This window comes from Pristis pectinata, chromosome 30 (assembly GCF_009764475.1).
Source record: "Pristis pectinata isolate sPriPec2 chromosome 30, sPriPec2.1.pri, whole genome shotgun sequence".
Lineage (NCBI taxonomy): Eukaryota > Metazoa > Chordata > Chondrichthyes > Rhinopristiformes > Pristidae > Pristis > Pristis pectinata.
This window is the reverse complement of record NC_067434.1, coordinates 8,824,322-8,849,818: the sequence shown is the minus strand read 5'-3', so window position 1 is coordinate 8,849,818 and position 25,497 is coordinate 8,824,322. Positions and strand designations below refer to the sequence as shown.

The 25,497-nt window shown below is 41.2% G+C and overlaps 1 protein-coding gene across 1 annotated transcript in view; it reads right to left on the bottom strand.

The window, feature by feature from the left end:
* LOC127584633 (A disintegrin and metalloproteinase with thrombospondin motifs 14-like) overlaps positions 1–25,497 on the bottom strand; it is a 163,826-nt gene that overhangs the window by 19,352 nt on the left and 118,977 nt on the right. Inside the window, 10 exon segments of the mRNA XM_052041452.1 lie at positions 3,638–3,761; positions 4,120–4,253; positions 8,809–8,984; positions 10,438–10,586; positions 12,131–12,244; positions 13,208–13,340; positions 15,563–15,591; positions 15,593–15,652; positions 15,654–15,708; positions 24,177–24,282. Coding sequence (XP_051897412.1) covers positions 3,638–3,761; positions 4,120–4,253; positions 8,809–8,984; positions 10,438–10,586; positions 12,131–12,244; positions 13,208–13,340; positions 15,563–15,591; positions 15,593–15,652; positions 15,654–15,708; positions 24,177–24,282 — 1,080 coding nt within the window.

The window sequence follows — 25,497 nt, the reverse complement described above, 5'->3', positions numbered from 1 at the left end:
GGCAAAATATAAAATTGGCCTGCATTACTTCAAAACTAGACCATACCTCTTAAAGGGGACACAAATTCTGCCGTATCGAATTAGAGAGATGAAGCTGGAACTAGAGCTGATAGCCTCAGGTCCAGAGTAAAAGCCAAAATATATTATTTAGTTTTGTATACACAGGTTTAATTACGTGAATAGATTAGGAGACATATTTCAGATGTACAAATCCCAAGTTAAAACTAGAAGTCCTGTGATAAGTAGATTTGGTTGGAGCACTGAGTTATCAACATACAAATTCAAAGGCAGATGACAGGTAAACCTAGCAATTATTAAAGATTAAAATAACACTGCTGGTTTTATCTTCATTGGAATGAAGATCTAGGAGAGGCGCAACATCAGTCCCAGCTCAGAAAGAATAATGTCAAAATTAGAAGACTCCACATGATCTAGAAGATGCTTTGGCCCAGGTGGGTGAATCTCTAGTTAAGAACCAGACGATAAGCTGAAAAACCTACAGGACAGTCAGTCTCACCAGTTAACAGAAGTACTGAGAATTGTTCTTTAAAATTTAAGTCATTGAGCAACAGATCAGAAATAAGAAGGCAGAGTCATATGGAATAGTCTAGTGCAAAAGCACTACTGACAGAAATCTTGGAATTTGAGAGATTCAATCATTAATGAGGAAAATAAAGAGTAGGCCTTCTCCAACGAAGGAGAGTGAACACCTTAGAATGGCAGTTAACCTTGACTGAAATGCCCCCATTATCTGAGCTGAGGGAACTTACAATAGAAAAGGTGAAATTGATAGTTAAAGGCAGATACATGGTGGAAGTTTTCCCAGAAGCTATCTAGAACTAGGGGACATAATAAGGGGCTGTCCATTTAAAACCAAGGTGAGGAGGAATTTCTGCTGAGATGGTTGTGTCTCCTTGGAATCTCTACCCCAGAGACTCTGGAGCCAGACCTGGAGACTGCCAGATATTTGAACTACAAGGGAGTCAAGTGATATAAGAAGAGTGCAGGAAAGTGGTACAAGGACAAGATTTGATTATCATGATATTGAATGATGGAGCTGGCTCAAGTGGCCACTTAGCCTATTCCTGTTTATGTTCTTATACTACAGAATTGGAGGCTATTTGGTCCATTGACTCCATGTGGCTCTCAGTCGGTCATCTATATAGTTCCATTCACCAGCTTCTTTACTGCAGCCCTGCAATTTATTTTATTAAGTGCCCATCTAATTCTTTTCTGAAAACTCTGATTGACTCTATTTCCACTTTGTCCTTACAGTTCCAGGTCAAACACATCCACTCTGTAACTTTTGCCCTTCACTTTGACTCTGTCTGCTTGGTCCTTGAACCAACAACTAATGGAAACATAGGATTGGGGGGGTGGGGTGGTGGGGAGGAGAAACAGTACGAGGAAACTGGTAGGTGATAGGTGCAATCAGATGAGGAGGCAATGATAGGCAGATGGAACCAGGTGGGGATAGGAAAGGTAAAGAAAACTAGGTGGACACACGTGTGGGTGGAGAACACTGGGAATGTGGGTTATCTGAAATTGGAAAATTCAATGTTCATACTGTTGGGTTGTAAGCTACCCGAACGGAATACTAGACGTTCTGCTTCAGATTTCTGTTAGCTTCACCACAACAATGGAGAAGGCCAAGGACAGACATTTTGGTGTGGGAGTGGAAAGGAGAACATCTTTCCTCCAATTACTCTTTCTAAACCAGTCACAATGTCATAAACACTGTTAAATCTTTAGCTCCAAGGTGAACAATCAGTTTTCCTGATCTTTGTAGTAGCTGTGGTTCTCTCATCTCTGGAATCATTCTAGCAATTCTTTTCTGCAACCTCTGTGAGCTTCATACCTTTCCTAAAGTGGGGTGACCAGAAATGGATGCAATATTCCATTCATAACCTAATCAGTGTTTTATAAAGATTCAACAATAACCTCCCTGCTTTTGTACTGTTTGCCATTTATTACGAAGCCCAGTATCCAAAAGATTTAAGATGTGGCCTCAACATATCCTGCCACTTTTAAAGATTTATGCACCTATACATCTTGGTCTATCAATTGTTGCACATTCTTTATAACGGTGCTATTTAGCCTATATTGTCTCTCCATTCTTACTATCATGTCTCTGTATTAAATATCATCTGCCACGTATTTGCCTTTTCCACCAGTCTACGTTTGCTTCAGCCTATTCCTACCTTCACTCAACACTTTCACACCTCCAAGGGTAGAGTCATCAGCAAATTTTGAAATTTTACCCCTCAGCTATATCTAAAATATTAACCTTTCAGAAAAAAAAGTGGATCTTAGCACCGACTTTCTGGGGAATATCATCCTCTCATCTAAAAAGACAATTGTTCACCAGAGATTTCTGCTTTCTGTCCTTTTTCTTATTCATACTGCCACATGATCTGTTTATTCCATTGATCTCTATTTTTCTAACCAGTTTATTATGTGGAACATTGTCAAATGTTTTGTGAAAAATGACAGCTACTGCATTCCATTCATCATTCTATCAGTTACCTAATCAAAAATTTCAATTAGTCTGTGCTGACTCTCTATTAATTCAAAACTCTCCAAGTGCTTATTAATTTTTTTAATTCTGGTTACCGTTCCTAAAGGTTCCCCACCACCAAGGTTAAAATGTCTTCCAGTGGGAGATCCAAGAGAATAAAATTATAGCTCAGCAGTTTAAGAGTAAATTTGCAAAGCATCTTTTTAACAAAGGGTGATAACATTTTGAAAACTTCTCACCAAAAGGCTGTGGATGCTCAGTCAATTGAAATTTTTAAGTTTAAGACAGTTAAGAATATCAAGCAAGTAAATGAAATTGAGATACCTGTCCAATGTTATTTAATTAAATGAATGAATAGGGTTGATGAGTTAAATGGTCTACATCCCCAGATACGTTCCAGTACTTCTGAAGCTGGGTGCCTCTAAACTATCTCTCGTCCCCAGTGCTGGCACATTCTTTGACTATTACAGCCCTGTACTGTGGAATTCTCTAATTTACTATTTTTCTCTTCAACATCAGAAGTTTCCTCAAAATCTATTTCTTTGACCATGTCTCTGGTCACTTGCCATTCATTGATATATTACTGCTTAACATCCACTTCTGCTCTGTGAAACAGTTTGGAATGGATACTGCCTTAAAAGTAATGTAAAAATGCACAATTTGTGTGATAATGAATTAGAGATGTGACATAAAACCAAGCTGAAGTACTGGCAACTTCTCAGAAGACATGCGACAAACAACTGCATACACTGAAGAAAACTGAAGCAATATATCACTTAGGCCTTCAAATATTTCAGTAGCTTATCACAGTTCTGTTGCAATGTGCAGAGTTATGTAAAGGTGTCAGTATCATCTATAGATCTTGGACTATTTTCCAAGATGCTAAGGAGATATTCTTGCAAGAATGGAAATATTGCTTCCAATTTCCCCATACTCCCAAATTCAATATCTTTGGTTTATGATTTTTGAGGTGATGTAAACATGGAAGCAACAAGAGATTGGTGGTACATATTAATTGAAGTAGTGGATTCATTCAAATAATTTGAAATATGTCTATTAAAATAGGCTACATTGAATCAGAAAACTGAGGTATACCTGATCACTGTGGATATAACTCACCTGTTTGTTTGGTTGTCTTGACAATGGTCCCTTTAACAGTTCGACAATGTGCATTATCACCACCACAAACACCACATTTATCTTCTTGCTTAAAAGAACCTACTTCTTTGTCACAGCCTACAAGCTTCACAAGAAAAATTGTTTAACATTGTTAATTTTCACCCTTTGCCAAAACATCAGAATTAAAAACTGTACAACCAAAGTCGTAAACATTAAGATTAAAAAAGAAAATCTTTTTCTTCATAAACACATGATATCAACAATACATCAATTTATGCAATGCCTTTAACACAGTAAAGCATCAAGCCATCATGAGCCACATGGAGATGTTAAGATGGTATTCAAAAGCTTGGTCCAAAACACAGCTACATTTTAGGGAACATTTCCAAGTTGGGGTTAGTTTAGAAAGGGAATTCTAGGAGCTAGTGCATAAGTCCAGAATTAGAGGAATTAAGGAAAAAGTAACAGTGAAGTGCACCCACCACGCATTCTCCTCGAGCACACAGACTGAAGGGATCCTTGTAACTGCAGCGTGTACCATCGTGCACAACCTGATTCATGAACACCACATCTCCTGTTTCCTTGGACTGGCAAATCAGTTCACATTTTTGAGCCTCTAGCATTTGTTGATAGGAAAAGAAAAATAGTGGAAGTTTATACAGGCTAATGGGTGAAATTAAAGCCCTGAAAACAAAACACAAAAGGGTTAGAAGTACCCAAACCACCAAGGTTTGGTTTTATTTGTAATTCACTCCCAGACATTTTTCATTTCAATCAGTATATTTCCTTTTCTTATTATTTTGGAAGAGGAGAAATGGGTTAAAAATCCTATATCTGAATGCACGGAGTGTCAGGAATAAGGTAGGCGAGCTTGAAGCTCAGATACGAATGGGTAAGTATGATGTTGTTGGGATAACAGAGACATGGCTGCAGGGAGATCAGACCTGGGAAATGAATTTTCAAGGGTATACATGCTATCGTAAGGACAGGAAGGTGGGCAGAGGGGGTGGGGTGGCCCTCTTGGTGAGGAATGAGATTCAGTCCCTTGCAAGGGGGGGACATTGAATCAGGAGAAGTAGAGTCAGTGTGGATAGAACTGAGGAAATGTAAGGGCAAAAAGACCGTAATGGGTGTTATCTACAGGCCTCCGAACGGTGGCATGGATATTGGGTGCAAGCTGAATAGTGAGTTAATGTTGGCATGTGGCAAGGGTAATGTCACAGTAGTTATGGGGGATTTCAATATGCAAGTGGACTGGGAAAATCAGGCTGGTACTGGACCCCAGGAAAGGGAGTTTATAGAGTGCCTCTGGGATGCATTCTTGGAGCAGCTGGTACGAGAGCTGACCAGGGAGAGGGCTATTCTGGATCTAGTGCTGTGTAATGAGCAGGATTTGATAAGAGAACTCGAAGTAAAGGAGCCATTGGGAGGTAGTGACCATAACATGATGTTTTTATCTGCAATTGGAGAGGGAAAAGGGCAAATCAGAAGGGTCAATTTTGCAGTTGAGCAAAGGAGACTATGGAGCCATGAGGGAGGAGCTGGCTAAAGTTGACTGGGCGGGCATCCTAGCAGAATTGTCAGTGGAACAGCAATGGCAGGTATTTTTGGGAATAATGCACAAGGTGCAGGATCAGTTTACTCCCCAGAGAAGGAAAGACTCAAAGAGGGGAAAGGGGCCACCGTGGCTGACAAAGGAAGTCAGAGATAGCATTGTGTTAAAAAGGAAGAAGTATGGCAGAGCCAAGCTGAGTGGGAAGATAGAAGATTGGGAAATTTTTAAGGTGCAGCAGAATTTAACTAAAAAGGTAATTCGGGAAGAAAAAAGGAGGTATGAAGGCAAGCTAGCCAGGAATATTAAGGAGGATAGCAAAAGCTTTTTTTTTTAGGTATGTGAAGGGAAAGAAGTTAGTTAGGAACAACGTTGGGCCCTTGAAGACCGAATCGGGTGAAATTATTACGGGAAACAGGGAGATGACAGTCGAATTTAATAAGTACTTTGGATCTGTCTTCACGAGGGAAGACATAAGAAATCTCCCAGAGGTAAGGATGGACAAAAGGCAGAGGGTGACAGAGGAACTGAAGTGGATTGACATTAGGAAAGAAATGGTGATGGGTAGACTAATGGGGCTGAAGACTGACAAATCCCCAGGTCCAGATGGTCTGCATCCCAGGGTACTAAAGGAGGTGGCTCTAGAAATTGTAGATGCATTGGTGATCATTTTCCGATGTTCCTTAGATTTGGGGTCAGTTCCTGAGGATTGGAGAATGGCTAATGTTATCCCACTTTTTAAGAAAGGAGGGAGGGAGAAAACGGGGAACTATCGTCCAGTTAGCCGTGGTGGGGAAGATGCTAGAGTCCATTATTAAGGATGAAATAGTGGCATATTTGGATAGCAATGATAGGATTGGGTCGAGTCAACATGGATTTACCAAGGGCAAATCATGCTTGACTAATCTACTGGAGTTTTTTTGAGGATGTAACCAGGAAAATAGACGAGGGAGATTCAGTGGATGTTGTATACCTCGACCTTCAGAAGGCATTTGATAAAGTGCCGCACAGGAGATTGGTGGGTAAAATTAGGGCTCATGGAATTGGGGGGCGGGTATTAACATGGATAGAAAACTGGTTGGCGGATAGGAAACAAAGGGTAGGGGTGAATGGATGTTTCTCAGAATGGCAGGCCGTGACTAGTGGGGTGCCACAGGGCTCGGTGCTGGGACCACAGCTGTTTACGATCTATGTTGATGATTTAGATGAAGGCATTGTGAATAACATTAGCAAGTTTGCTGATGATACAAAGTCGGGTGGCAGTGCAACATATGTAGAGGAAGTTAGGAGAATTCAAGGTGATTTGGATAGGTTGGGTAAGTGGGCAGATACTTGGCAGATGAAGTTTAATGTGGATAAGTGTGAGGTTATCCACTTCGGGAGCAGGAACAGGAAGGTGGATTATTATCTGAATGGTGTGGAGTTAGGTAAGGGGGAAATACAAAGGGATCTAGGAGTCCTTGTTCATCAGTCACTGAAAGTGAATGAGCAAGTGCAGCAGCCAGTGATGAAGGCTAATGGAATGTTGGCCTGTATTACAAGGGGAATTGAGTACAAAAGCAAAGAGATTCTTTTGCATTTGTACAGGGCCCTGGTGAGACCACTCCTGGAGTATTGTGTACAGTTTTGGTCTCCAGGGTTAAGGAAGGATATCCTGGCTATAGAGGGCGTGCAGCGTAGGTTTACGAGGTTAATTCCGGGGATGTCGGGACTGCCTTATGCTGAGAGGTTGGAGAGACTGGGATTGTACACGCTGGAATTGAGAAGATTGAGAGGGGATCTGATTGAAACATACAGGATTATTAAGGGATTGGACAAGATAGAGACAGGAAATATGTTCCAGATGTTGGGGAAGTCCAGGACCAGGGGGCATGATTTAAGAATAAGGGCTAGGCCATTTAGGACAGAGGGGAAGAAAAACTTCTTCTCCCAGAGGGTTGTGAGTTTGTGGAATGCACTGCCTCAGAGGGCAGTGGAGGCCAATTCTCTGGGCACTTTCAAGAAGGAGCTAGATAGGTTTCTTATAGATAGGGGAATCAAGGGATATGGGGACAAGGCAGGAACAGGATATTGATTGTTAAGGATCAGCCATGATCTCAAAATGGCGGTGCAGACTTGAAGGGCCGAATGGTCTACTTCTGCTCCTATTGTCTATTGAAACAATGTTGGCAACAGTACTGCTTGAAGAGTATGAAGAGAATGGTGATCCAGAGCAGATAGGCTTAAAGTACATTAATGAAACAAATCACCATCATGGAATGGATGTCAAGATTTAAGTCCAACATATTACTTCCACATGGCAAAATCCTCAGTTTTATCAAGGTCACCGAGGATACACTGGAAGGGATAAGGCCTGGAGAGTTAAATCGTTGGTCAGCAAGAAACACAGCACAGATTTTTAGGGTGGTGAAGAAGGCATTTGGCAAGCTTGCCTTCATTGGTCAGGATATTGAGAACAGGAGTTCAGACGTGATGTTACAGCTGTACAAGATGTTGGTAAGGCCACATTTGGAATGCTACGTACAGTTCTGGCTGCCCTGGTATAGGAAGGATGTCATTAAATTGGAAAGGATACAAAAAGGATTTACGAGGATGTTACCAAGACTGGAGGGCTTGAGTTACAAGGAGAGGCAGGATAGGTTAGGTCTTTTTTCCCTGCAATGTAGGAGGCTGAGGGGTGACTTTACAGAGGTTTATAAAATCATAAGGTGAATAGCATAAATAAGGTGAATAGCCACAGTCTTCCCCAGGATAGGGCAGTCCAAAACTAGAGGGCATGTAGGTTTAAAGTGAGATGGGAAACTTTTATAAGGGACCCGACGGGCAACTTTTTCCACACAGAGGGTGATGGATATATGGAACAAGCTGCCAGAGGAAGTGGTAGAGGTGGGTACAATATGACATTTAAAAGATATATGGACAGGTACATGAATAGGAAAGGTTTAAAGGGAAATGGGTCAAATGCAGGCAAATGGGACAAACGCAGACAAATGGGACTAGCTCATTTAGGCAATTGGTCAGCATGAACGAGTTAGGCTGAAGGGTCTTTTTTTCCATGCTGTATAGCTTTATGACTACTTATGCATTAACTTGCAGTTGGTTATTCTGGGAGAGCCTTGAGAATGGGCTGCCTGCTCAGTATGTGGGAAGTGGTGCTTTATGCTACAGCGGAGGGCAGATGGAAAGAGCCATTATACACAACTTCTCCAAAGTGTTTACAACTGTAGGCATAAATAATTTAGCTTTGTGAGCAGAACAGCTGTAGTGACACCATATAACCAACAATGGTCTCAAAACCCTTCCTAATACCATTAACATTTCAGCATATGATTCATGGAAATACATTTTTCCCAAGTTACTTACTAGATAGCATATATCACAGCAGCAAATTTGGATGTTGATGTGCGAGTTGGTAGACTCTATGACCACTTAAATTACTGTGGCGAAGGAGCGTACAATGTGCCTTTGAATTTCCAGTTTTAGCTTCCCACTCACATGATAAAATCATAATTAACCTTCAACAATTACTGAACCAGTCATTATCCAGTATTCAATATTTGTAATCTCTGGTTTTGAATGTAAAAACAGTAATTAAGTAGAGAGTCACGGGCAAACTCACCATCTTGAGGCTCATAAGGGAGCCAGGTATGTTTAACGTTTTGGTGAAGATAGTACGAGTTTCGTTGTTGACACTGCTGAGCCCGGAAATCTTTAAAATGCCCTGAGCAATCTTCAGAATTGCAGACTTTATACTCAAAAGCAGGGCCAAGGCAGTCTCGACCACCATAGGCAGGGCTGCAGAGTGGTAAAAGGCAATCAGTGACAGGATACACATTCTTATTTTATCTCATGATTTTAATAACCAGAGGTGCAAGCTTATTCTCTTGATAGTTTGTGAAACTTTACAGGTAGTATATTGGGCGGCACGGTAGCGTAGCGGTTAGCGCAACGCTATTACAGCTCCAGCGATTGGGGTTCCATTCCCGTCACTGTCTGTAAGGAATTTGTACGTTCTCCCGTGTCTGCGTGGGTTTCCTCCAGGTGCTCTGGTTTCCTCCCACTTTGCAAAGATGTACGGGTAGGTTAATTTGGGTTTAAAATGGGCGGCGCGGACTCGTTGGCTGGAAGGGCCTGTTACCACGCTGTAAATAAAATTTAACAGAAAATTAAAAATTTAAAAAATTCAGCACCTTAGAATATAGTGATATTCCAATAACTCACAACTGATGATGTACTATTAGGTATCTGGCTACTTAGTGTGGCAAGGAAGATAGATAGTGGGTTGGTGGGGTCCATGGAGGAGAGATAACAACTTGCACGCACCTACACTATATTCATACTGAAGAATATTATCCAATACATTAAATATGCCTGTAATTCAGTGACGGTGCACAGGAAAGAATTGCTGATGTAAAAGTTGGATGTCCTTGGTGAAGGGGAAAAGAACAAATAACTAGGCATGTTTATTTTTCTTGATCTTTTAAATAAACAATACAAATTGAACCCCTTATCTATGTTGGGAAAGAATATACAATACACATTGACTAAAGGTTTAAAGAATGCTGGACTTCTATATAGTTATTACAGTTCTTTACTTAGCATACTACACAATTATGTTGAAAAAATATTCTTACTATTTTCCAAAACAACTCCATTATTTTTTGGGCAATAGCCTATCGATTACCAGCAATAACATCCAACCAAATTGCCTCAGTTGGAAGCACTCTTATTCAGAAAGCAATAAATTCAAGCAGTTTTTCAGGATTTTGGCATGCAAAGAAGTCTGAAACTTCTGAAATACTATATTGCCCTTTGGTCTAGGTACTAGAAGCAGGCTGCATTAGTGCCTTGTGGGTGTTTAGATTCATTATTTTAAGTGGGGAGGCAACATTTCTCTCTGAATCAGCTTAATTTTAGTTGCTGTTTGTGGAATACTGTGTGAGTAGTCACTAAATTTCAAAGTGCATTATGGCATATGAAGAGTGTGAGACACTGCTGAAAAATGTGGTAAAATATTATTATTGCTAACAATGTGTCTCTTGCTGTAAAGGTAAATGATTCTTGGCATCTATCTCAAACATGAACTTGCAGTGGAATGGAATTATCACCTAACAGTGTATCAGAAAAATATGTTTTATTGTTGATGTTCTGCATAAACTGGCTGAGGTTTTCCCATATTGCAAAAAATACTTGTGAAAGAGCAATGTTCTGAACATGCAATCAAGTGTGTCATTTGGTACAAACTTACAAGGGATTACTGCACTGTCTACTACGGAAGCGTACTCCACCACCACAAGTCCTTGAGCATGATCCAAACTTTGTCCAGGAACTCCAGCTTCCATCCTGACTGTACAACTGATCTGAACTCTTCCAAATACAGTGACCCTTGAAGCACCACTGGAAAGCAGAAATGGTTAACTATCTACAGAATTTGCTGATAAATATTATGGATTAACCATATAGGCTTGCATTTCTGCTGCAGAGCTTCCCAATGACAAGAATGCAATTTAAGAAACAGAATATTTATTGCCAACTAGTTGGAGGTAGAGGAGGAGATTTGACTTGCAGCAAACAGTCTATTGTATAGCAAACAAATGTACTCAGAAAACCATCTTTAACCACACCAGGAGAATTACCCCATCATTTCCACACTGTCCAGCTATATATTACTGTCACTAAAATAGTAGATTGCAAATTGCTCCCAATTTGCAACATCAATAATTTTTCATCTATTCATTTCAGACAGAAATGAGTTCTCCATGATTTAGACAAAACTTGATCCCATTAACCCCCATCATATAGAGCCCAATGGCAGAAGAGAATATGAGTAAAACTATTCTCTCCATCTACACAAAATGACCATTGATATATAGGATACTTGGAGATTCAGAAAATTGAATCTTTGATACCTTTCCTCTTTATAATTTTTGGAATGACCTGATGTAAAAGATCAGTCATCATCTTATTGAATGGTCGATTTGGTACAGGGGAGGAGAGGGGGAATAAAAGACCTACCCCCTACTTCTTTTTCTTATGTTCTTATGAAGTAATTAAAATGCTAGAAATGTGACAACCAGATGAATAAAACAACAATATGAAAATAATTGTTGAATTTCAGACAGGGACTCTGGACCCAAAAATCACGTGGATATATCATTATGGCAGAGTGGGGATCACATCCAATCAGTGACCCTGCTAGAATTCTTCAGGCAAATGGCACAAAATTAGTGTATAGGGTAAAGGGGTGGGGTGTTGTTGATAATTGCTTGGGCAAACATTACAGGAAGTATGCAGAGAAGAAAATGTGGCAAAGGTTATCCACAGTCACAAATTCAGTGTGGTATTTGTTTAAAGCAAAAAATTGCAGCTTTTGTAAAGGGGTGACTTTGTTGAATAGAATCCTTTCTTCTCTAGTGGTGTCCAGGTCCTGATCATTCCTGTGGGCCTCAATTATGCTGTAACTCTCTATACTGGAAATCTGCTTTTGGCTGGCAACCAGTAAATCTTGGATAGGGCAGGGGGGAATTTCAGTGGACAATAGTTCCAGAATGCTTACTCCAATCCTCAAAGTTTACTTACAATCATCTTTGACACAAAGACCAAGGGCTATCTGAATCTGGCCCACTTTATGTCATGCTATGACATACTGTATCTTCCAAACATGCCCAGAGCAAAAAGGACAAAAAAGTTTCTGATTTCAATTGTTGGGAAAACGGAATATCTACTTCACCATTTCCAGTTTGTTTTAATTATTCCAACAATCTCTTTATTATAAATGGCTTCTTTCACATATAAATATTGGCCAATAAGTATTAACCACCTCAAGCACTGGAAGATTGCCAAATAATTTGGTTAATAGAGGAACATGATGATTTATCAAATAGAGCTTACAACAATCTTAAACCACACCATTTCTTTTTGACAGTAGATTGTTAGTTTACCTTTCCTGGTGCACATTCTGTCCCATCTAGTGGTGGACCTTTTTTAGTTTTGCAGAAGTATGGATTATCAGGATGGCTGCACCATAACTGCTTGCAGGAATCAAAGGTTCGGAACTGCAATCAGGACAAACAAATTTTTGGTCTGACTACAAAAGCCTGTGATATCTAGGACGATCAAAATCATAGTGCACATGACACATGAAAATGATGGAAAGGAAAAGGCAAGTTGGTTCACCAAGCCAGGCTCAAATAAACAGCCATGTTGTAAGCAAGCCTCAGAACCGAATGTGGTTCTATCCAGCAATAGCAATATAATCAGCTGGGAAAGACAACAAAAGAAAATTCATTTTGGGTCCAGTGTTCAGGTGGAGGGAAAGGGAGAAAATCTGGGAAATATTTACCTGATTCAGCAAAGCCATTCTAAACAAGTTAAAAAAAAATTAGTTACCTTAAAGCACATAATCAAAAGTTCCACCTACCTTTTATAAGAAAGGTACAAGAGTCGCCTCAATCAGGAACTACGCAGTTCCCTTTTGAACACCTGCAGTGAATCTGTACCAAGTATTTGAAAGAGTAACTTGCTCCAAAGGTAAGTAACTTCTATGAAAAGAGAAAATTTCCTAACATCTAGCCTAGATCCTTACTTAGTTAAATTAAATCCATATTCCTTATTCTCTCTAACTAATTCAAATCCAACTTGACATAGACTCGCATTATTTTAAATCTCAATCAAATCTCTGTGGTCTTTTATTTTAAGCAGGAAGACCCACCTTATTGTGCCAGGTAAGTTTTTTTTTAGAAACAGTGATTGGTCTGGTTGCTCTTGTCCAAACCTTTTCAAAGGCCTTAATAGCACCTATCCCATGACATGATCAAAAATCAATACAGAATGCTAGCTGAGGCCCAAACAAGATTTAAAAAACAGACATAAATGCAACAATCTGAACAGATATCAGAAATTGAGAAAAACTTCTTCAAAGAAAAAGACTGTCAGAATCCTTTATTACTTGTTCTATATTGTTTCATAAGAAAGACAATGAGATATGTAATTAAGATAAGAAATAAAAGAACACTTACAGCTGTACACATTTGGTAACCCACTCCAAAATCAAAACGGCACTGTTCATCCATTGAGTAACTGATTCCTGGAAGCTCGGGCAACATTGGCCACTTGTGTTCAAATGGATCATCCAACAGGCAATCATAGGAACTGACAAAAATGAGAAAATATTAGATATACATAGATATACCCATCACATTTATGCTGTTTTAAATAATTCATATTGTTACATATCAAGGCATCCACGTGTAGTGAACACGCAAAGGTAGAATGTTGTTATTTTATATTAAACCGGTAGGTTGTTTACTCATCTGCTAACCATTACTCATTGAGCTCAACGTTTGATAAGAGACTTTAAAATTTTGCAAAATGGTGTTAAGTGTTGAGTAGACAGGCCTCAGGAAGAGGAAGTACCCAATTATTCCACTTATGCCCATGTTAAATCTTATAAGATTCCTTATCTACCTAGGAAGATCAATCCTTACATGTGCTGTATGTTCATAACAGACACAGAAACAAAGCTCCTGTCTGTATTGTTCCAATTTGGTATTCTAATTAAACACACGAACAGTATTGAGTACTGCAGAATGTTACTCAATTGAATCATGTGTCTGCTTGTTCCTTGCTGAAACAATCTAAAACCAAACCATGGGGTGGCTGGATGGCACAGTTAGTGCAGCTGCTGTCAAGCTCCGGCAACCCAAGTTGATTCTAAACCTGTGTGCTATCTGTGGTGGAGTTTTCATGTTTGCCCCTGGGTGCTTCAGTTTCCTTCCACATCTCAAAGGTTAGATTAATTGGCCACTGTAAATTGCCCCTTGTACAAGTGGGCAGCAGCAGAAATGGTGGGCAGGTGAGAGGAATAGGTTACAGGGGAAATTAGTGAGGAATGGATTGATGGGAATGTTCCAAGAGCTGGCATAAACTTGATGGGCTGAACAATTTTCTTCTATGTCCTGAGAAAATATAGGAAAATACTATTTTCTAAAATTCCTCTTTTTAAATGCTTATTTTCTTGCTTCAAGAAGCCATGGCCGTCTGTTACAAACCACATTCCGTGGCAGAGAATGCTATGCTTGAACAACAATCCATATAAAAATTCTCCAATCTAGTTTTTCATTCTCTACTGACTCTTAAACCAACAGCAACATCACTGATGGCACAGAAACTATTCATCCTGTAACATCCTTCATAATTAAATATTGTTGTCTAGAAATTCAAAAATATAATAGCCCATTTTTCTTTAATGGGGACAGTTGAAAAGGGGCCAGCAGAGGCAATGGAGCCTTGCAGTTCAGATGGTGGTTGTGAGCGGTGTGTGGATTGAAAACCAGGAGGAGACATTGATTGGAAACCAATTCTTTGTCCAACTGGGGTTGGGGAGTGTGGGGATGTATTGGAAAGGCAGTTGTGGGGATGATCAAGAATCAGTAGTTTAACAGGTAGTGGTGGGAAGAAAATGGAACTTCTGGAATTTCAGTGGGGGAGATTATGGCGCTGGGACCTGTGGCATGGCAATTTCAGAGTAGGGGAAATGGGCAGAGATGGGTGAGGTTGGTGAGGGAAGGGGTGGCAAAGGTGTCAGTGCACTGCAGGTGAGATGCTGCCACAGGATGGAAGCTGGTCATTCACTAATACTGGTCATGTCCCAACCTACATTGTGCCATGCTGGGAAACACTATACTGTCCTGGCATTGCCCAATAACAAGGATACTCAGGATGATGTGCTCCAAATCCCCTACAATGTTCCAAAAGCACCGCTGCACAAAAAAATGACAACATCCTGTGTGCCTCAATATGAAAGTCACATCAGGTGCAAAGAATGACTTGTAGCCTGAGGTGCACTGTTAAATCTTGAGAGCATTGCAAACAAAATCTAGAAAAGACCACTGTGTTTCATTAGGAAAGAAATTTATTCTTAGCTGTATAATTCTGAAAAAATGCAACACCCCTCTAAGGATAGGTTTATTATCAGAATTGCATTGAAACATGATATGCCATGTATACATTGTTAAATACTGCTGTCAGCTCGGCAACATTTAAAAATTTAAATGGAGTTTGGAAGCCACAGAGTGGAGATTATGGATATTAATATCAGCTCTATTATCTCTGAACAAGAATGACCCAGGAATCAGTGATACAACTCTGGTCCTGATCTGAATCGCTCAAGGGGCTATATGGAAAAAAAACAATTATTCTCAAGCTATAAAACACCATCTTATCTTTGTAGTTATTGCATGCTATATGTTACATTGATCTAGAAATTTTCAGGTATTTTAACTAATATGACTGACAGATACTTTTCTACTAAAAAGTGGGAACCACAGTATGGATGATTACTAAACAAGTGATTACTAAATTCGATGACCTACTTTAGAAAGCGGCTGAGCTCCTGTTTGCTTGCAACGAGACCAGTGATAACGATGGAATGCAGCCTGTACCAAAGGTGCCATGATGCTGCCCCATGCTTGTCTCATCAGCACAGTGATTACCTTGGCCATCATGTTCCATTCCTAAACTGGTAGCAAGTATGTGCTAGTCATTCAGAAATCCACTTAGTCAAGAAGACATAATAAAATTATATAATATAATAGATATGAAACTCAAGCATTGTTACAATGTTTTATTTATGCTTTAAAATATTCTACTACTTTTGGAGGCACAAACACAATGTTCAAACATCTGACTAAGCAATTTTAGTACTCTCATGCCCCTCACATAAAACAAAATCTGACATTGTAGACAATTTAGACAATTCCTCACTACTAATGTCTATCCTCTGTCATATCCTTCGAGCCTCCCTATTGAATCAATACACTTTACCTGACCTTTTGCTGAAAAGTGCCTTTCTAATTCTCTTCCACTTCCTGCATTGCATCCTCATCCAACTGAAGTTCATACACAATTTATCATCCCCCAGTTAACCATACTTTCCAGAGCCTCATGATTTCATTGGAAATTCACATCTATTGTTGCAATTTTTTCTGTTATAGCATGCCTGAAACAATCATATAATTGGTCAATTACAAAGAACACTGGGAAGACACCATTTGCAATAATAAGTACGGGTCTAGCCTCCTGACACAAGGAAAGAGAAACTTGCTCTGCAGGAATCTGTTCTCCATATCAGAGGAAGGTAAAACTAAAGAACATAGGTTTTCCATAAGGGGTTAGAGATTTATTGGGGATCTGAGTGGGACCTTTTTCACCCAGAGAGTGACGAGTACCTGGAATACACTGTCAGAGAGAGTTGCTGACAATATTTAAGTGTCTAGGCAAGCACTTGAAATCCATAGGCACAAAAGGCTATGGGCCAAATGCTGGAAGATGGGATTAATATGGATGGGTGCCCACTGGTTGGCATGGACATGGTGGGCTGAATGGCCTGTTTCCTGCTGTATGATTCAGGATTGAGGGAGAAGAGGTATTGGTATTGGTTTATTATTGTCCCTTGTACCAAGGTACAGTGAAAAACTTGTCATGCATACCGTTCATATAGATCAATTCATTACACAGTGCATTGAGGTAGTACAGGGTACAAACAATAACAGAATACAGAGTAAAGTGTCACAGCTACAGGAAAGTGCATTGCAGGTAGACAATAAGGTGCAAGGTCATAACAAGGTAGATTGTGAGGTCAAGAGTCCATCTCATTGTATAAGGGCACCATTCAATAGTCTTAGAATAGTGGAATAGAAGCTGTCCTTGAGCCTGGTGGTATGTGCCCTCAGGCTTAAGCACTGTATCCTCTGCCTGATGGGAGAGGGGAGAAGAGAGAATGACCTGGGTGGGTGGGGCCTTTGATTATGCTGGCTGCTTCGCCAAGGCAGCAAGTGTTATAGACAGAGTCCATGGAGGGGAGGCTGGTTTCCGTGATGCGCTGGGCTGTGTTCTCAATTCTTTGCAGTTTCTTGCTGTCCTGGGCAGAGCAGTTGCCATACCAAGCCGTGGTGCATCCAGATAGGATGCTTTCTATGGTGCATCGATAAAAGTTGGTGAGTGTCAAAGGGGACATGCCAAATTTCTTTAGCCTCCTGAGGAAGTAGAGGTGCTGGGGAGCTTTCTTGGCCGTGGTGTCTACGTGGTTGGACCAGGACAGGCTATTGGTGATGCTCACTTCTAGGAACTTGAAGCTCTCATCCCTCAAGACATCAGCACCATTGATGTAGACAGGTGCATATACACCGCCCCCTTTTCCTTAAGTCAATGACCAGCTCTTTTGTTTTGCTGACATTGAAGGAAAGGTTGTTGTCAATAACACCACGTCACTAAGCTCTCTACCTCCTTCCTGTACTCCGACTCATCGTTATTTGTGATACGGCCTACCACGGTAGTATCATCTGCAAACTTGTAGATGGAGTTAGAGCAGAATCTGGCCACACAGTCACGAGTATATAGGGAGTAGAGTGGAGGGATGAGTACACAGCCTTGTCGGGCACCAGTGTTGAGAATAATCGTGCTGGAGGTATTGCTGCCCATCCTCACTGATTGCGGTCTGTTGGTCAGAAAGTCAAGGATCCAGTTGCAGAGGGAGGTGTTGAGTCCCAGGTCTCGGAGTTTGGTGATGAGTTTGCTTGGAATTATAGTATTGAAGGCAGAGCTGTAGTCAATAAACAATAGTCTAACATGTCCAGATGCTCCAGAGTGTAGGGCCAGGGAGATGGCGTCCATTGTAGTCCTGCTTCAGTGGTAGGCGAATTGCAGTGGGTTGAGGCTCTCTGGGAGGCTGGAGTTAATGCGTGCCATGACTAGCCTCTCGAAGCACTTCATGATGGTGGATGTCAGAGCCACCGGTCAGTAGTCATTAAATCACGTTACCTTGTTTTTCTAAGGTACCAGGATGATAGTGGTCTTCTTAAAACCTCAGAGTGAAGCAGGAAGAGGTTAAATGTATCTGCAAATACCCCCGCCAGCTGATCAGCACATCTGAGGACATGGCCAGGGACACCATCCAGGCTAGATGCTTTCACTCTCCAGAAGATTGATCTTACATCCTCGACGGTGACTATGGGTTCAGTTGCATTGGAGCCTGTCAGGGTGGGTGGTGACAATCCACTCCTCTTCTGTTCAAAAAGTGCATAGAATGCATTAACCTCATCAGGAAGGGATGGCTATGCTGCCCGACTTCATTTTGTAGCCCGTTAGAGCATGTAAGCCCTGCCACAACTGACGTCTGATCTGGGACTCTATTTTGAACTGGTATTGTCTCTTGGCCTCTCCAATAGATTTATGGAGGTTGTATCTCAATTTCTTGTAAAGGTCAGGGTCACCTGATTGGAATACAGCAGTCCTCAACTTCAGTAGGGAGTGAATCTCCCAGTTCATAGAAACCTAGAAAAACTACAGCACAATTCAGGCCCTTCAGCCCACAAAGCTGTGCCGAACATGTCCCTAGCTTAGAAATTACTAGGCTTACCCATAGCCCTCTATTTTTCTCAGCTCCATGTACCTATACAACAGTTTCTTAAAAGACCCTATCGTATCCGCCTCCACCACCATTGCCGGCAGCCCATTCCACGCACTCACCACTCTGAGTAAAAAACTTACCCCTGACATCTCCTCTATACCTACTCCCAGCACATTACACCTATGTCCTCTTGTGGCCACCATTTCAGCCCTGGGGAAAAGCCTCTGACTATCTACCCGATCAATACCTCTCATCATCTTATATAGCTCTATCAGGTCCCCCCTCATCCTCCGTCGCTCCGAGGAGAAAAGGCTGAGTTCCCTCAACCTGCTTTTGTAAGGCATGCTCTGCATTCCAGGCAGCATCCTTGTAAATCTCCTCTACACCCTTTCTATGGCTTTCCACATCTTTCCTGTAATGAGGTGACCAGAACTGAGCACAATACTCCAAGTGGGTCTGACCAGGGACCTATATAGCTGCAACAATATCTCTTGGCTCCTAAATTCAATTCCCTGATTGATGAAGGACAGTACACCATATGCCTTCTTAACCACAGAGCCAACCTGCGCAGCTGCTTTGAGCGTCCTATGGACTCGGACCCCAAGATCCCTCTGATCCTCCACACTACCAAGAGTCCTACCATTAATACTATATTCTACCATCATATTTGACCTACCAAAATGAACCACTTCACACTTATCTGGGTTGAACTGCATCTGCCACTTCTCAGCCCAACTTTGCGTCCTATCTATGTCCCTCTGTAAACCTCTGACAGCCTCCAAACTATCCACAACACCCCAACCTTTCGTCCATGGTTTCCAATTTGGGAACACCCATATTGTCCTCTTTGGTACACAGTCCTCAACACACTTGCTGATAAAGTCTGTTACGGTGATGACATACTCATCAAGGCTGGCAGCTGAGTTTTTGAACATGGCTCAGTCCGCTGACTCAAAGCAGTCACTTAGAAGCTCATCTGTTTCCTCAGACCAGCACTGCATGACATTCTGTACTGGATCCTCCCATTTCGGCTTCTGTTTGTATGCAGAGAGAAGGAGTACAGCCTGGTGGTCTGATTTACCAATGTGAGGGTGAGGGCTGGCTTGGAAGGCATCTTTGATGGTTGTATAGCAATGGTCAAGGGTGTGAGGGCCCCTGGTGGGACAGGAGACATGCTGGTAGTACTTTAGTAACACACTCTTGAGGTTGGCCTGGTTGAAGTCACCTGCAATAATGAAGACAGCCTCAGGGTATCCTGTTTCAAGGTTGTTGACCACAGAGTATAGTTCATTGAGTACAGGCTTCATGTCCATCTGGGGTGGGATGTAGACTACCATCAGGATAGCTGAAGTGAACTCCCGTGGCAGATAATATGGTCGACACTTCACTGTTAGATATACCAGGCTGGGTGAGCAGGAGCTCAGCAGGACTGTCATGTCTGAGCATCACGGGTTATTAAGAGCAGACCCCTCTGCCCGAGGACACTATATTTGGTGGATTGAGCAGCCCTCAGGTTGAATGGCACAGTTGGGTGAAGCAGGTGTAAGCCACCTTTTGCTGAGACATATCACACACCAGTCCCCTTTGGTAGGTCAGTCTTGCCCTTAGTTCATCAACTTTGTTCTCAATGGCCTGGACATTAGCTAGTAGTATACTGGGGAGGGGGTAAGTGGCTGTGACTCGTCGGTCCTGGAAGTCCTGGAGTGGAGCCCACTGGTAGGTGACTGCTTAAGGACAGACCTGGACCTGGAGCGGATTCACCTGGACTGGAAGGTAAGTGACTGCTGTGAACCTGGAATGAATCCAGCTAGCCTGTGAGGTAAGTTGTTGTTCCCATACAGGTCTGAAGGTCGTGAAGAGAAGCGATCTGCCCCAGCAGGTAAGTGGGGGCATCTAAGGTGCCTTGGCCCTGGGTGCTCCTGCAGGTCAGGCCTCAGCCTCTGCTGGTTGGGCCCCATATCGGGTTGGTTCACTGGACTGATTCTGTTGTTGGACGAGGAGATATTAAGCAGACTAGGCCAGTACTCCCCTGACTTTAGTAGAATGAGGGATGCATACAAAACTCTTAAGGGGTTTGGTGGCATTGGGTGCTTGATGGTTAGTGTGAACTTGGTGGGTGAAAGAGTCTGTTTCTGTGCTGTAGGACACTATAAACGATCAGTGAACCAGTGATGTTCAACAACAATCCATTAATTTTTTAGCCTTCTATTTAAACTGTCTGAATTTAAATTATTCAGCTGCCTTGGTTGAATTTGAACTATAAACAATCCAGATCAACGATTCAGTCGTCTGGTTACTAGGCTATTCCAGTGAGCAGTTACGAGTAACATACAGATCAGAATCAGGACAGATGATTTCCTCCCTGAAGGAGGAAATCTGATGGGTTTTTAAACTGCAATCCAGTAGTATCATTGTTACCATTACTGAGACTACATTTTTATTTCTCCTTTAAATTTAAGATTCTTTAATTAACTGAATTTAAATTGCCCAATTGCTCAGCTGGGACTTGAAGCTCAGGTCTCCAATCAAAAGATCCTCAACGGCCACATCCTCCCTTATGTATATTAAGATTACAGATGTTATATACAAATACAGTAGTCTGATTTAATTTTTGAGTAGACGTCCTACTTTTTGTTGTGTCTGAGTCAAGAAATTGAAGAATAGAAGAAAAAAAGGGAGGAGCAGGCAATGTCGTCCTTTGAAAATGCTTCAGACTTAACAAATGTAGAACCATAGAACACTACAGCCCAGAAAACAGGCCATTCAGCCCTTCTAGTCTGTGCCAAAATGTTATTCCACTTGTCCCATTTACCTGCACCCAGTCCATAACCCTCCAGACCTCTCCCGTCCACGTATCTATCCAATTTATTCTTAAAACTCAAGAGTGAGCCCACATTTACTACATCAGATGGCAGCCCGTTCCACACCCCCACCACTCTTTGAGTGAAGAAGTTCCCCCTAATGTTCCCCCTAAACCTTTCCCCTTTCACCCTAAAGCCATGTCCTCTCATACTCATCTCCCCTAATCTAGGTGGAAAGAGACTACTCACATTCACTCTGCCTATACCCCTCATAATTTTGTAAACCTCTATCAAATCTCCCCTCATTCTTCTGCGCGCCAAGGAATAAAGTCCTAACCTGTTCAATCTTTCCCTGTAACTCAACTCCTGAAGACCTGGCAACATTCTAGTAAATCTCATTGTATATCATTGTAGTATGATAGTAATGAGTTCAAGGATCTGGATCAACATAGATAAACAAAGTGAAGATCCAACATTACGAACTAGCAGCCATGACCAAACTGAAAAGTTGAACAGTCTGTCTCGAGGATTTGAATTGTCTACCATTGTGGTCCTTGGGCGTTTCAACAGCAATGAGTAGAAGCTTTTCTAATTAGATCCAATAGATGGTGCTCTAACACACCTATGATTATTGTCACTGCCCATTGAACTGAGACGCAAGAGGCTGCTGACGCTGGAATCTGGAGCAAAAAATAAACTGCTGGAAAAACTCAGTAGGTCAAGCCACACCTGTACAGGCAAAGGCTAGGTCGGCATTTCAGGTCAGGACTTTGTAAGAGGACAGGGTGTAGATGGAAGATCGGCAGTATATAGTGAGAGGGAGGGGTGAGACAGAGGCTGGTAGGTGATAAGTGGAAACAGATGGATGGGGTGGGGGTGAAGGAAGATAATGGGCAAATGGAGCTAGGTGGGGAAGGAGGATGGGATTACTGAGACAAAAGACTGGCAGGTGATAGGTGGAAACAGATAAGAAAACAAATGGTGGAGCTAGGTAGGTGAGGGAAGGGTAGAGACAGATGCTGATAAGAGATAGCTGGAACCAGACAAGTAAAGGATGATGGGCAAATGGAACCAGGTAGAAAGGAGAACAAAGAGAGAAGAAATCCAGGTAGATAAGTATGTGCATGATAGACAGATGGAACCAAGTGGGGGAGGGTAATGAGTCTAGGTAAAGATGGGGGTGGGATGGAAAAGGTGAACAAAGAGGGAGAGACACTGGGTGGACCAGTGGAAGTGTGAAAGGAACCTGGGAGGAGTGGGTTACCTGAAGTTGGAAAATTCAACGTTCGTACCACTGGGTTGTAGGCCACTCAAGTGGAATTTAAGGATGCTGTTCTGGTAGTTTGCATGTGGCCTCAACTTGGCAGTGGAAAAGGCTGAGGCCAAATGGGTTGATGTGTGAATGGGAAGAGAAATTGAAATGACATGCAACTGGAGAGAAAGTGAAGTCATGTATTTTGGGTGAATTCTGGGAGTTGACCAAAATATGGACAAAATCAATTAAATGGGAGGAATACTCCTAAGTCCCAACTCAGAGATACTCTTCACCCCCAATTAGGGTGTTCCTCAAGATTTAGGTAATAGCCCCTTCTTCTTTCCTTTCCATGATTTCCATAATTCAGGCAGCCAGTTCCATATAAATGTCCTCAAAGGCACCAAACTACAACTCCTCATGTTTACGAATAACACATCTCTGACACATTCTCATCTGTTAATGACTGTCAACCTCAGTCAATGCCTCCCCTCATTCCATTGCCAATGCCACTTGACTATTAGTCTCTTTGATACTAAACTTACTTCCTTTGGGCTGTAGTTCTCCCTCTCCATCTCTCTTGCTCCAAGACTGGCATTTTCTCATTTCTGCTTTTCTTCTCTCTCAGACATGCACATTGAGAACTGTCCCTAAGAGCTTCTCTCCACGTGCTCCCCTTACCATCTTTCAGTCCAAAATATATTGCTGACCACCTGAGCTAGACACTGGGAGACAAGTCTCATGGGAAAAATACTTACATAATGGAAAAGACATTAAGAGGGAAAGTGGTTAATATAGTGAACAGCATGTTAAGAATAAGAAATATTTGTAACTTATAGTAGTTTTTAATGTCTTTATGTCTTGCACTGTACTGCTGCCACAAAACAACATATTTCACAACATATGTCAGTGATAATAAACCTGATTTTGAAAAATGCAGACATAACTCTGCGTGTGCACAAGACCATTGGGGGGGGGGGGGGGGGGGGATGTGGGAGAGCGTGCAAGGGTAAGAAAGTCAAGTGCCCTCAGGCTATGCCACAAAAAAATTAAAGGTAAGCACCAGTTAAAAATTATGAGCACTCTGGGCTAATGTTTGTCACAATGATATTAGGTGTATAACTAGTGCCAAAAGTATCCCGACTTTTGCTTGCCAGTTATGGAAAAAATGGTTAATGTAGTAGGCTACCGTCTCCATTCTCATCTTGTTTTGATTGCTACTATTACTAGTAAAGAAAAAACCTTGAGAAAGCCTATTTGATTTTGGCTAAAGCCAATACAAAATAAATTGCCTTTTATTTTAGTTAGCTCTGGCTAGTACCAATATTGTACTATTTTAATCTTCTAACCCATTGTCTGTAAAATAACATTGATGTACATTATAAGGCAACTGTGGTAATAAGGTTTGATGTATTGAATTAAATATTACTTCTCCGTCTACATGTCAAGGGTGACTGTTCTGCACCTCAAAGCTTGTATGGAGTTTTATCCCTCTGCATTGGTGTATTTTTGCAGTGTACACTTACACATGACCTGTTTCATGGGCTACAACAAATGCAGAAGAGAATCCATCTTCATGGTTGAGGGTACAGCTTCTGAGTGGATGGCACATGCCTGTCACTGGAGCATAACCTGAGCATAACAAAGAGCATAGAACTTATGAGGAAACTGAAATTGGACAAATTCTTTTCACACACACTTACAGCTGGAGCTCACCAACCTATAAACACCACACCTGTGTAAATCCTCTGGAAGACACAAAGTATAGACTAACATATCACTAAAATGTTTCTTTTCCATAGTTTATACACTCAAGAAAGAATTTTATTCCATGCTTTTATCTTGGGGAAGGATAAAAGAAAAGTGGGCTAAGAATATATGTTTTTGAATAAAATCATAGCTGAGCAAAGGTTTGGATAATACTGTCAGTCCCAGACTCAAGGTTCTGAAGCATTCAAGAATCACATTAATAAACTGCGATCAATTAAAAAAATTACTGCACAGAAATGGGAACCATGGCCTGGAAGTGACTTAAAAAGGTTATCATTCAAATGCTTAGCACATATAACAAATTCCTTTGTCTGATTTTAGTGGAGGTACTGACTAGCAGTTTACTTCACAATTCAGATGCAGAACTAATTATCTTTCTAAATGTTGTATTCATAGTATAGTGTTGCAACTTTTAGATTGTGAAGATAAAGGGACACTTGCTTTTGTCAATTTGATCAATTAAAACCATTTTTTTAAAAAATAAAGGATCCATATAAGTGAATCCATTCATTAGCTATATGTTTGAGGTCCTTCTAAGTGATGCACTTGGAAAAGTGTTCAGTAAGTGAAAATCAAAAAGCTGCAGATGCTGGAAATCTGAAACAAAAACAGGAAATGCTGGAAACACTCAGTGGGTCAGACAGCCTTCTGATGAACAGTCATTGACCCAAAATGTTAACACTGTTTCTCTTTCCACAGAATGCAGCCTGACCTGCTGAGTTTTTCCAGTACTTTGTTTTATTGGAGAAATATTCGAAATATTAGTTATTTGCTTCTCGTGTCTTTCCTCATACCTAACAGGTCAGAATTGGAAAATGATTTGCAGGTGCCTTTAAATCCTAATTGATTTCAATTGGGTTAATTCATGCTGAGTCAATTTCTGTTCCTTAAACTGCTAAACTCAAATTCAATACTTCTCTGGTGTTCATCAAGATGACTGGTGCCATTGATAGTGAATATGGTGCTTACTAGCAACTTCATGCAGAAAATTTAAATAAGAATACAGCAACAAACATCTTAAGTTAAAAATTAGCATCAGTTTGATACTTAGTAATTACAGAAATATTGATGACGTCC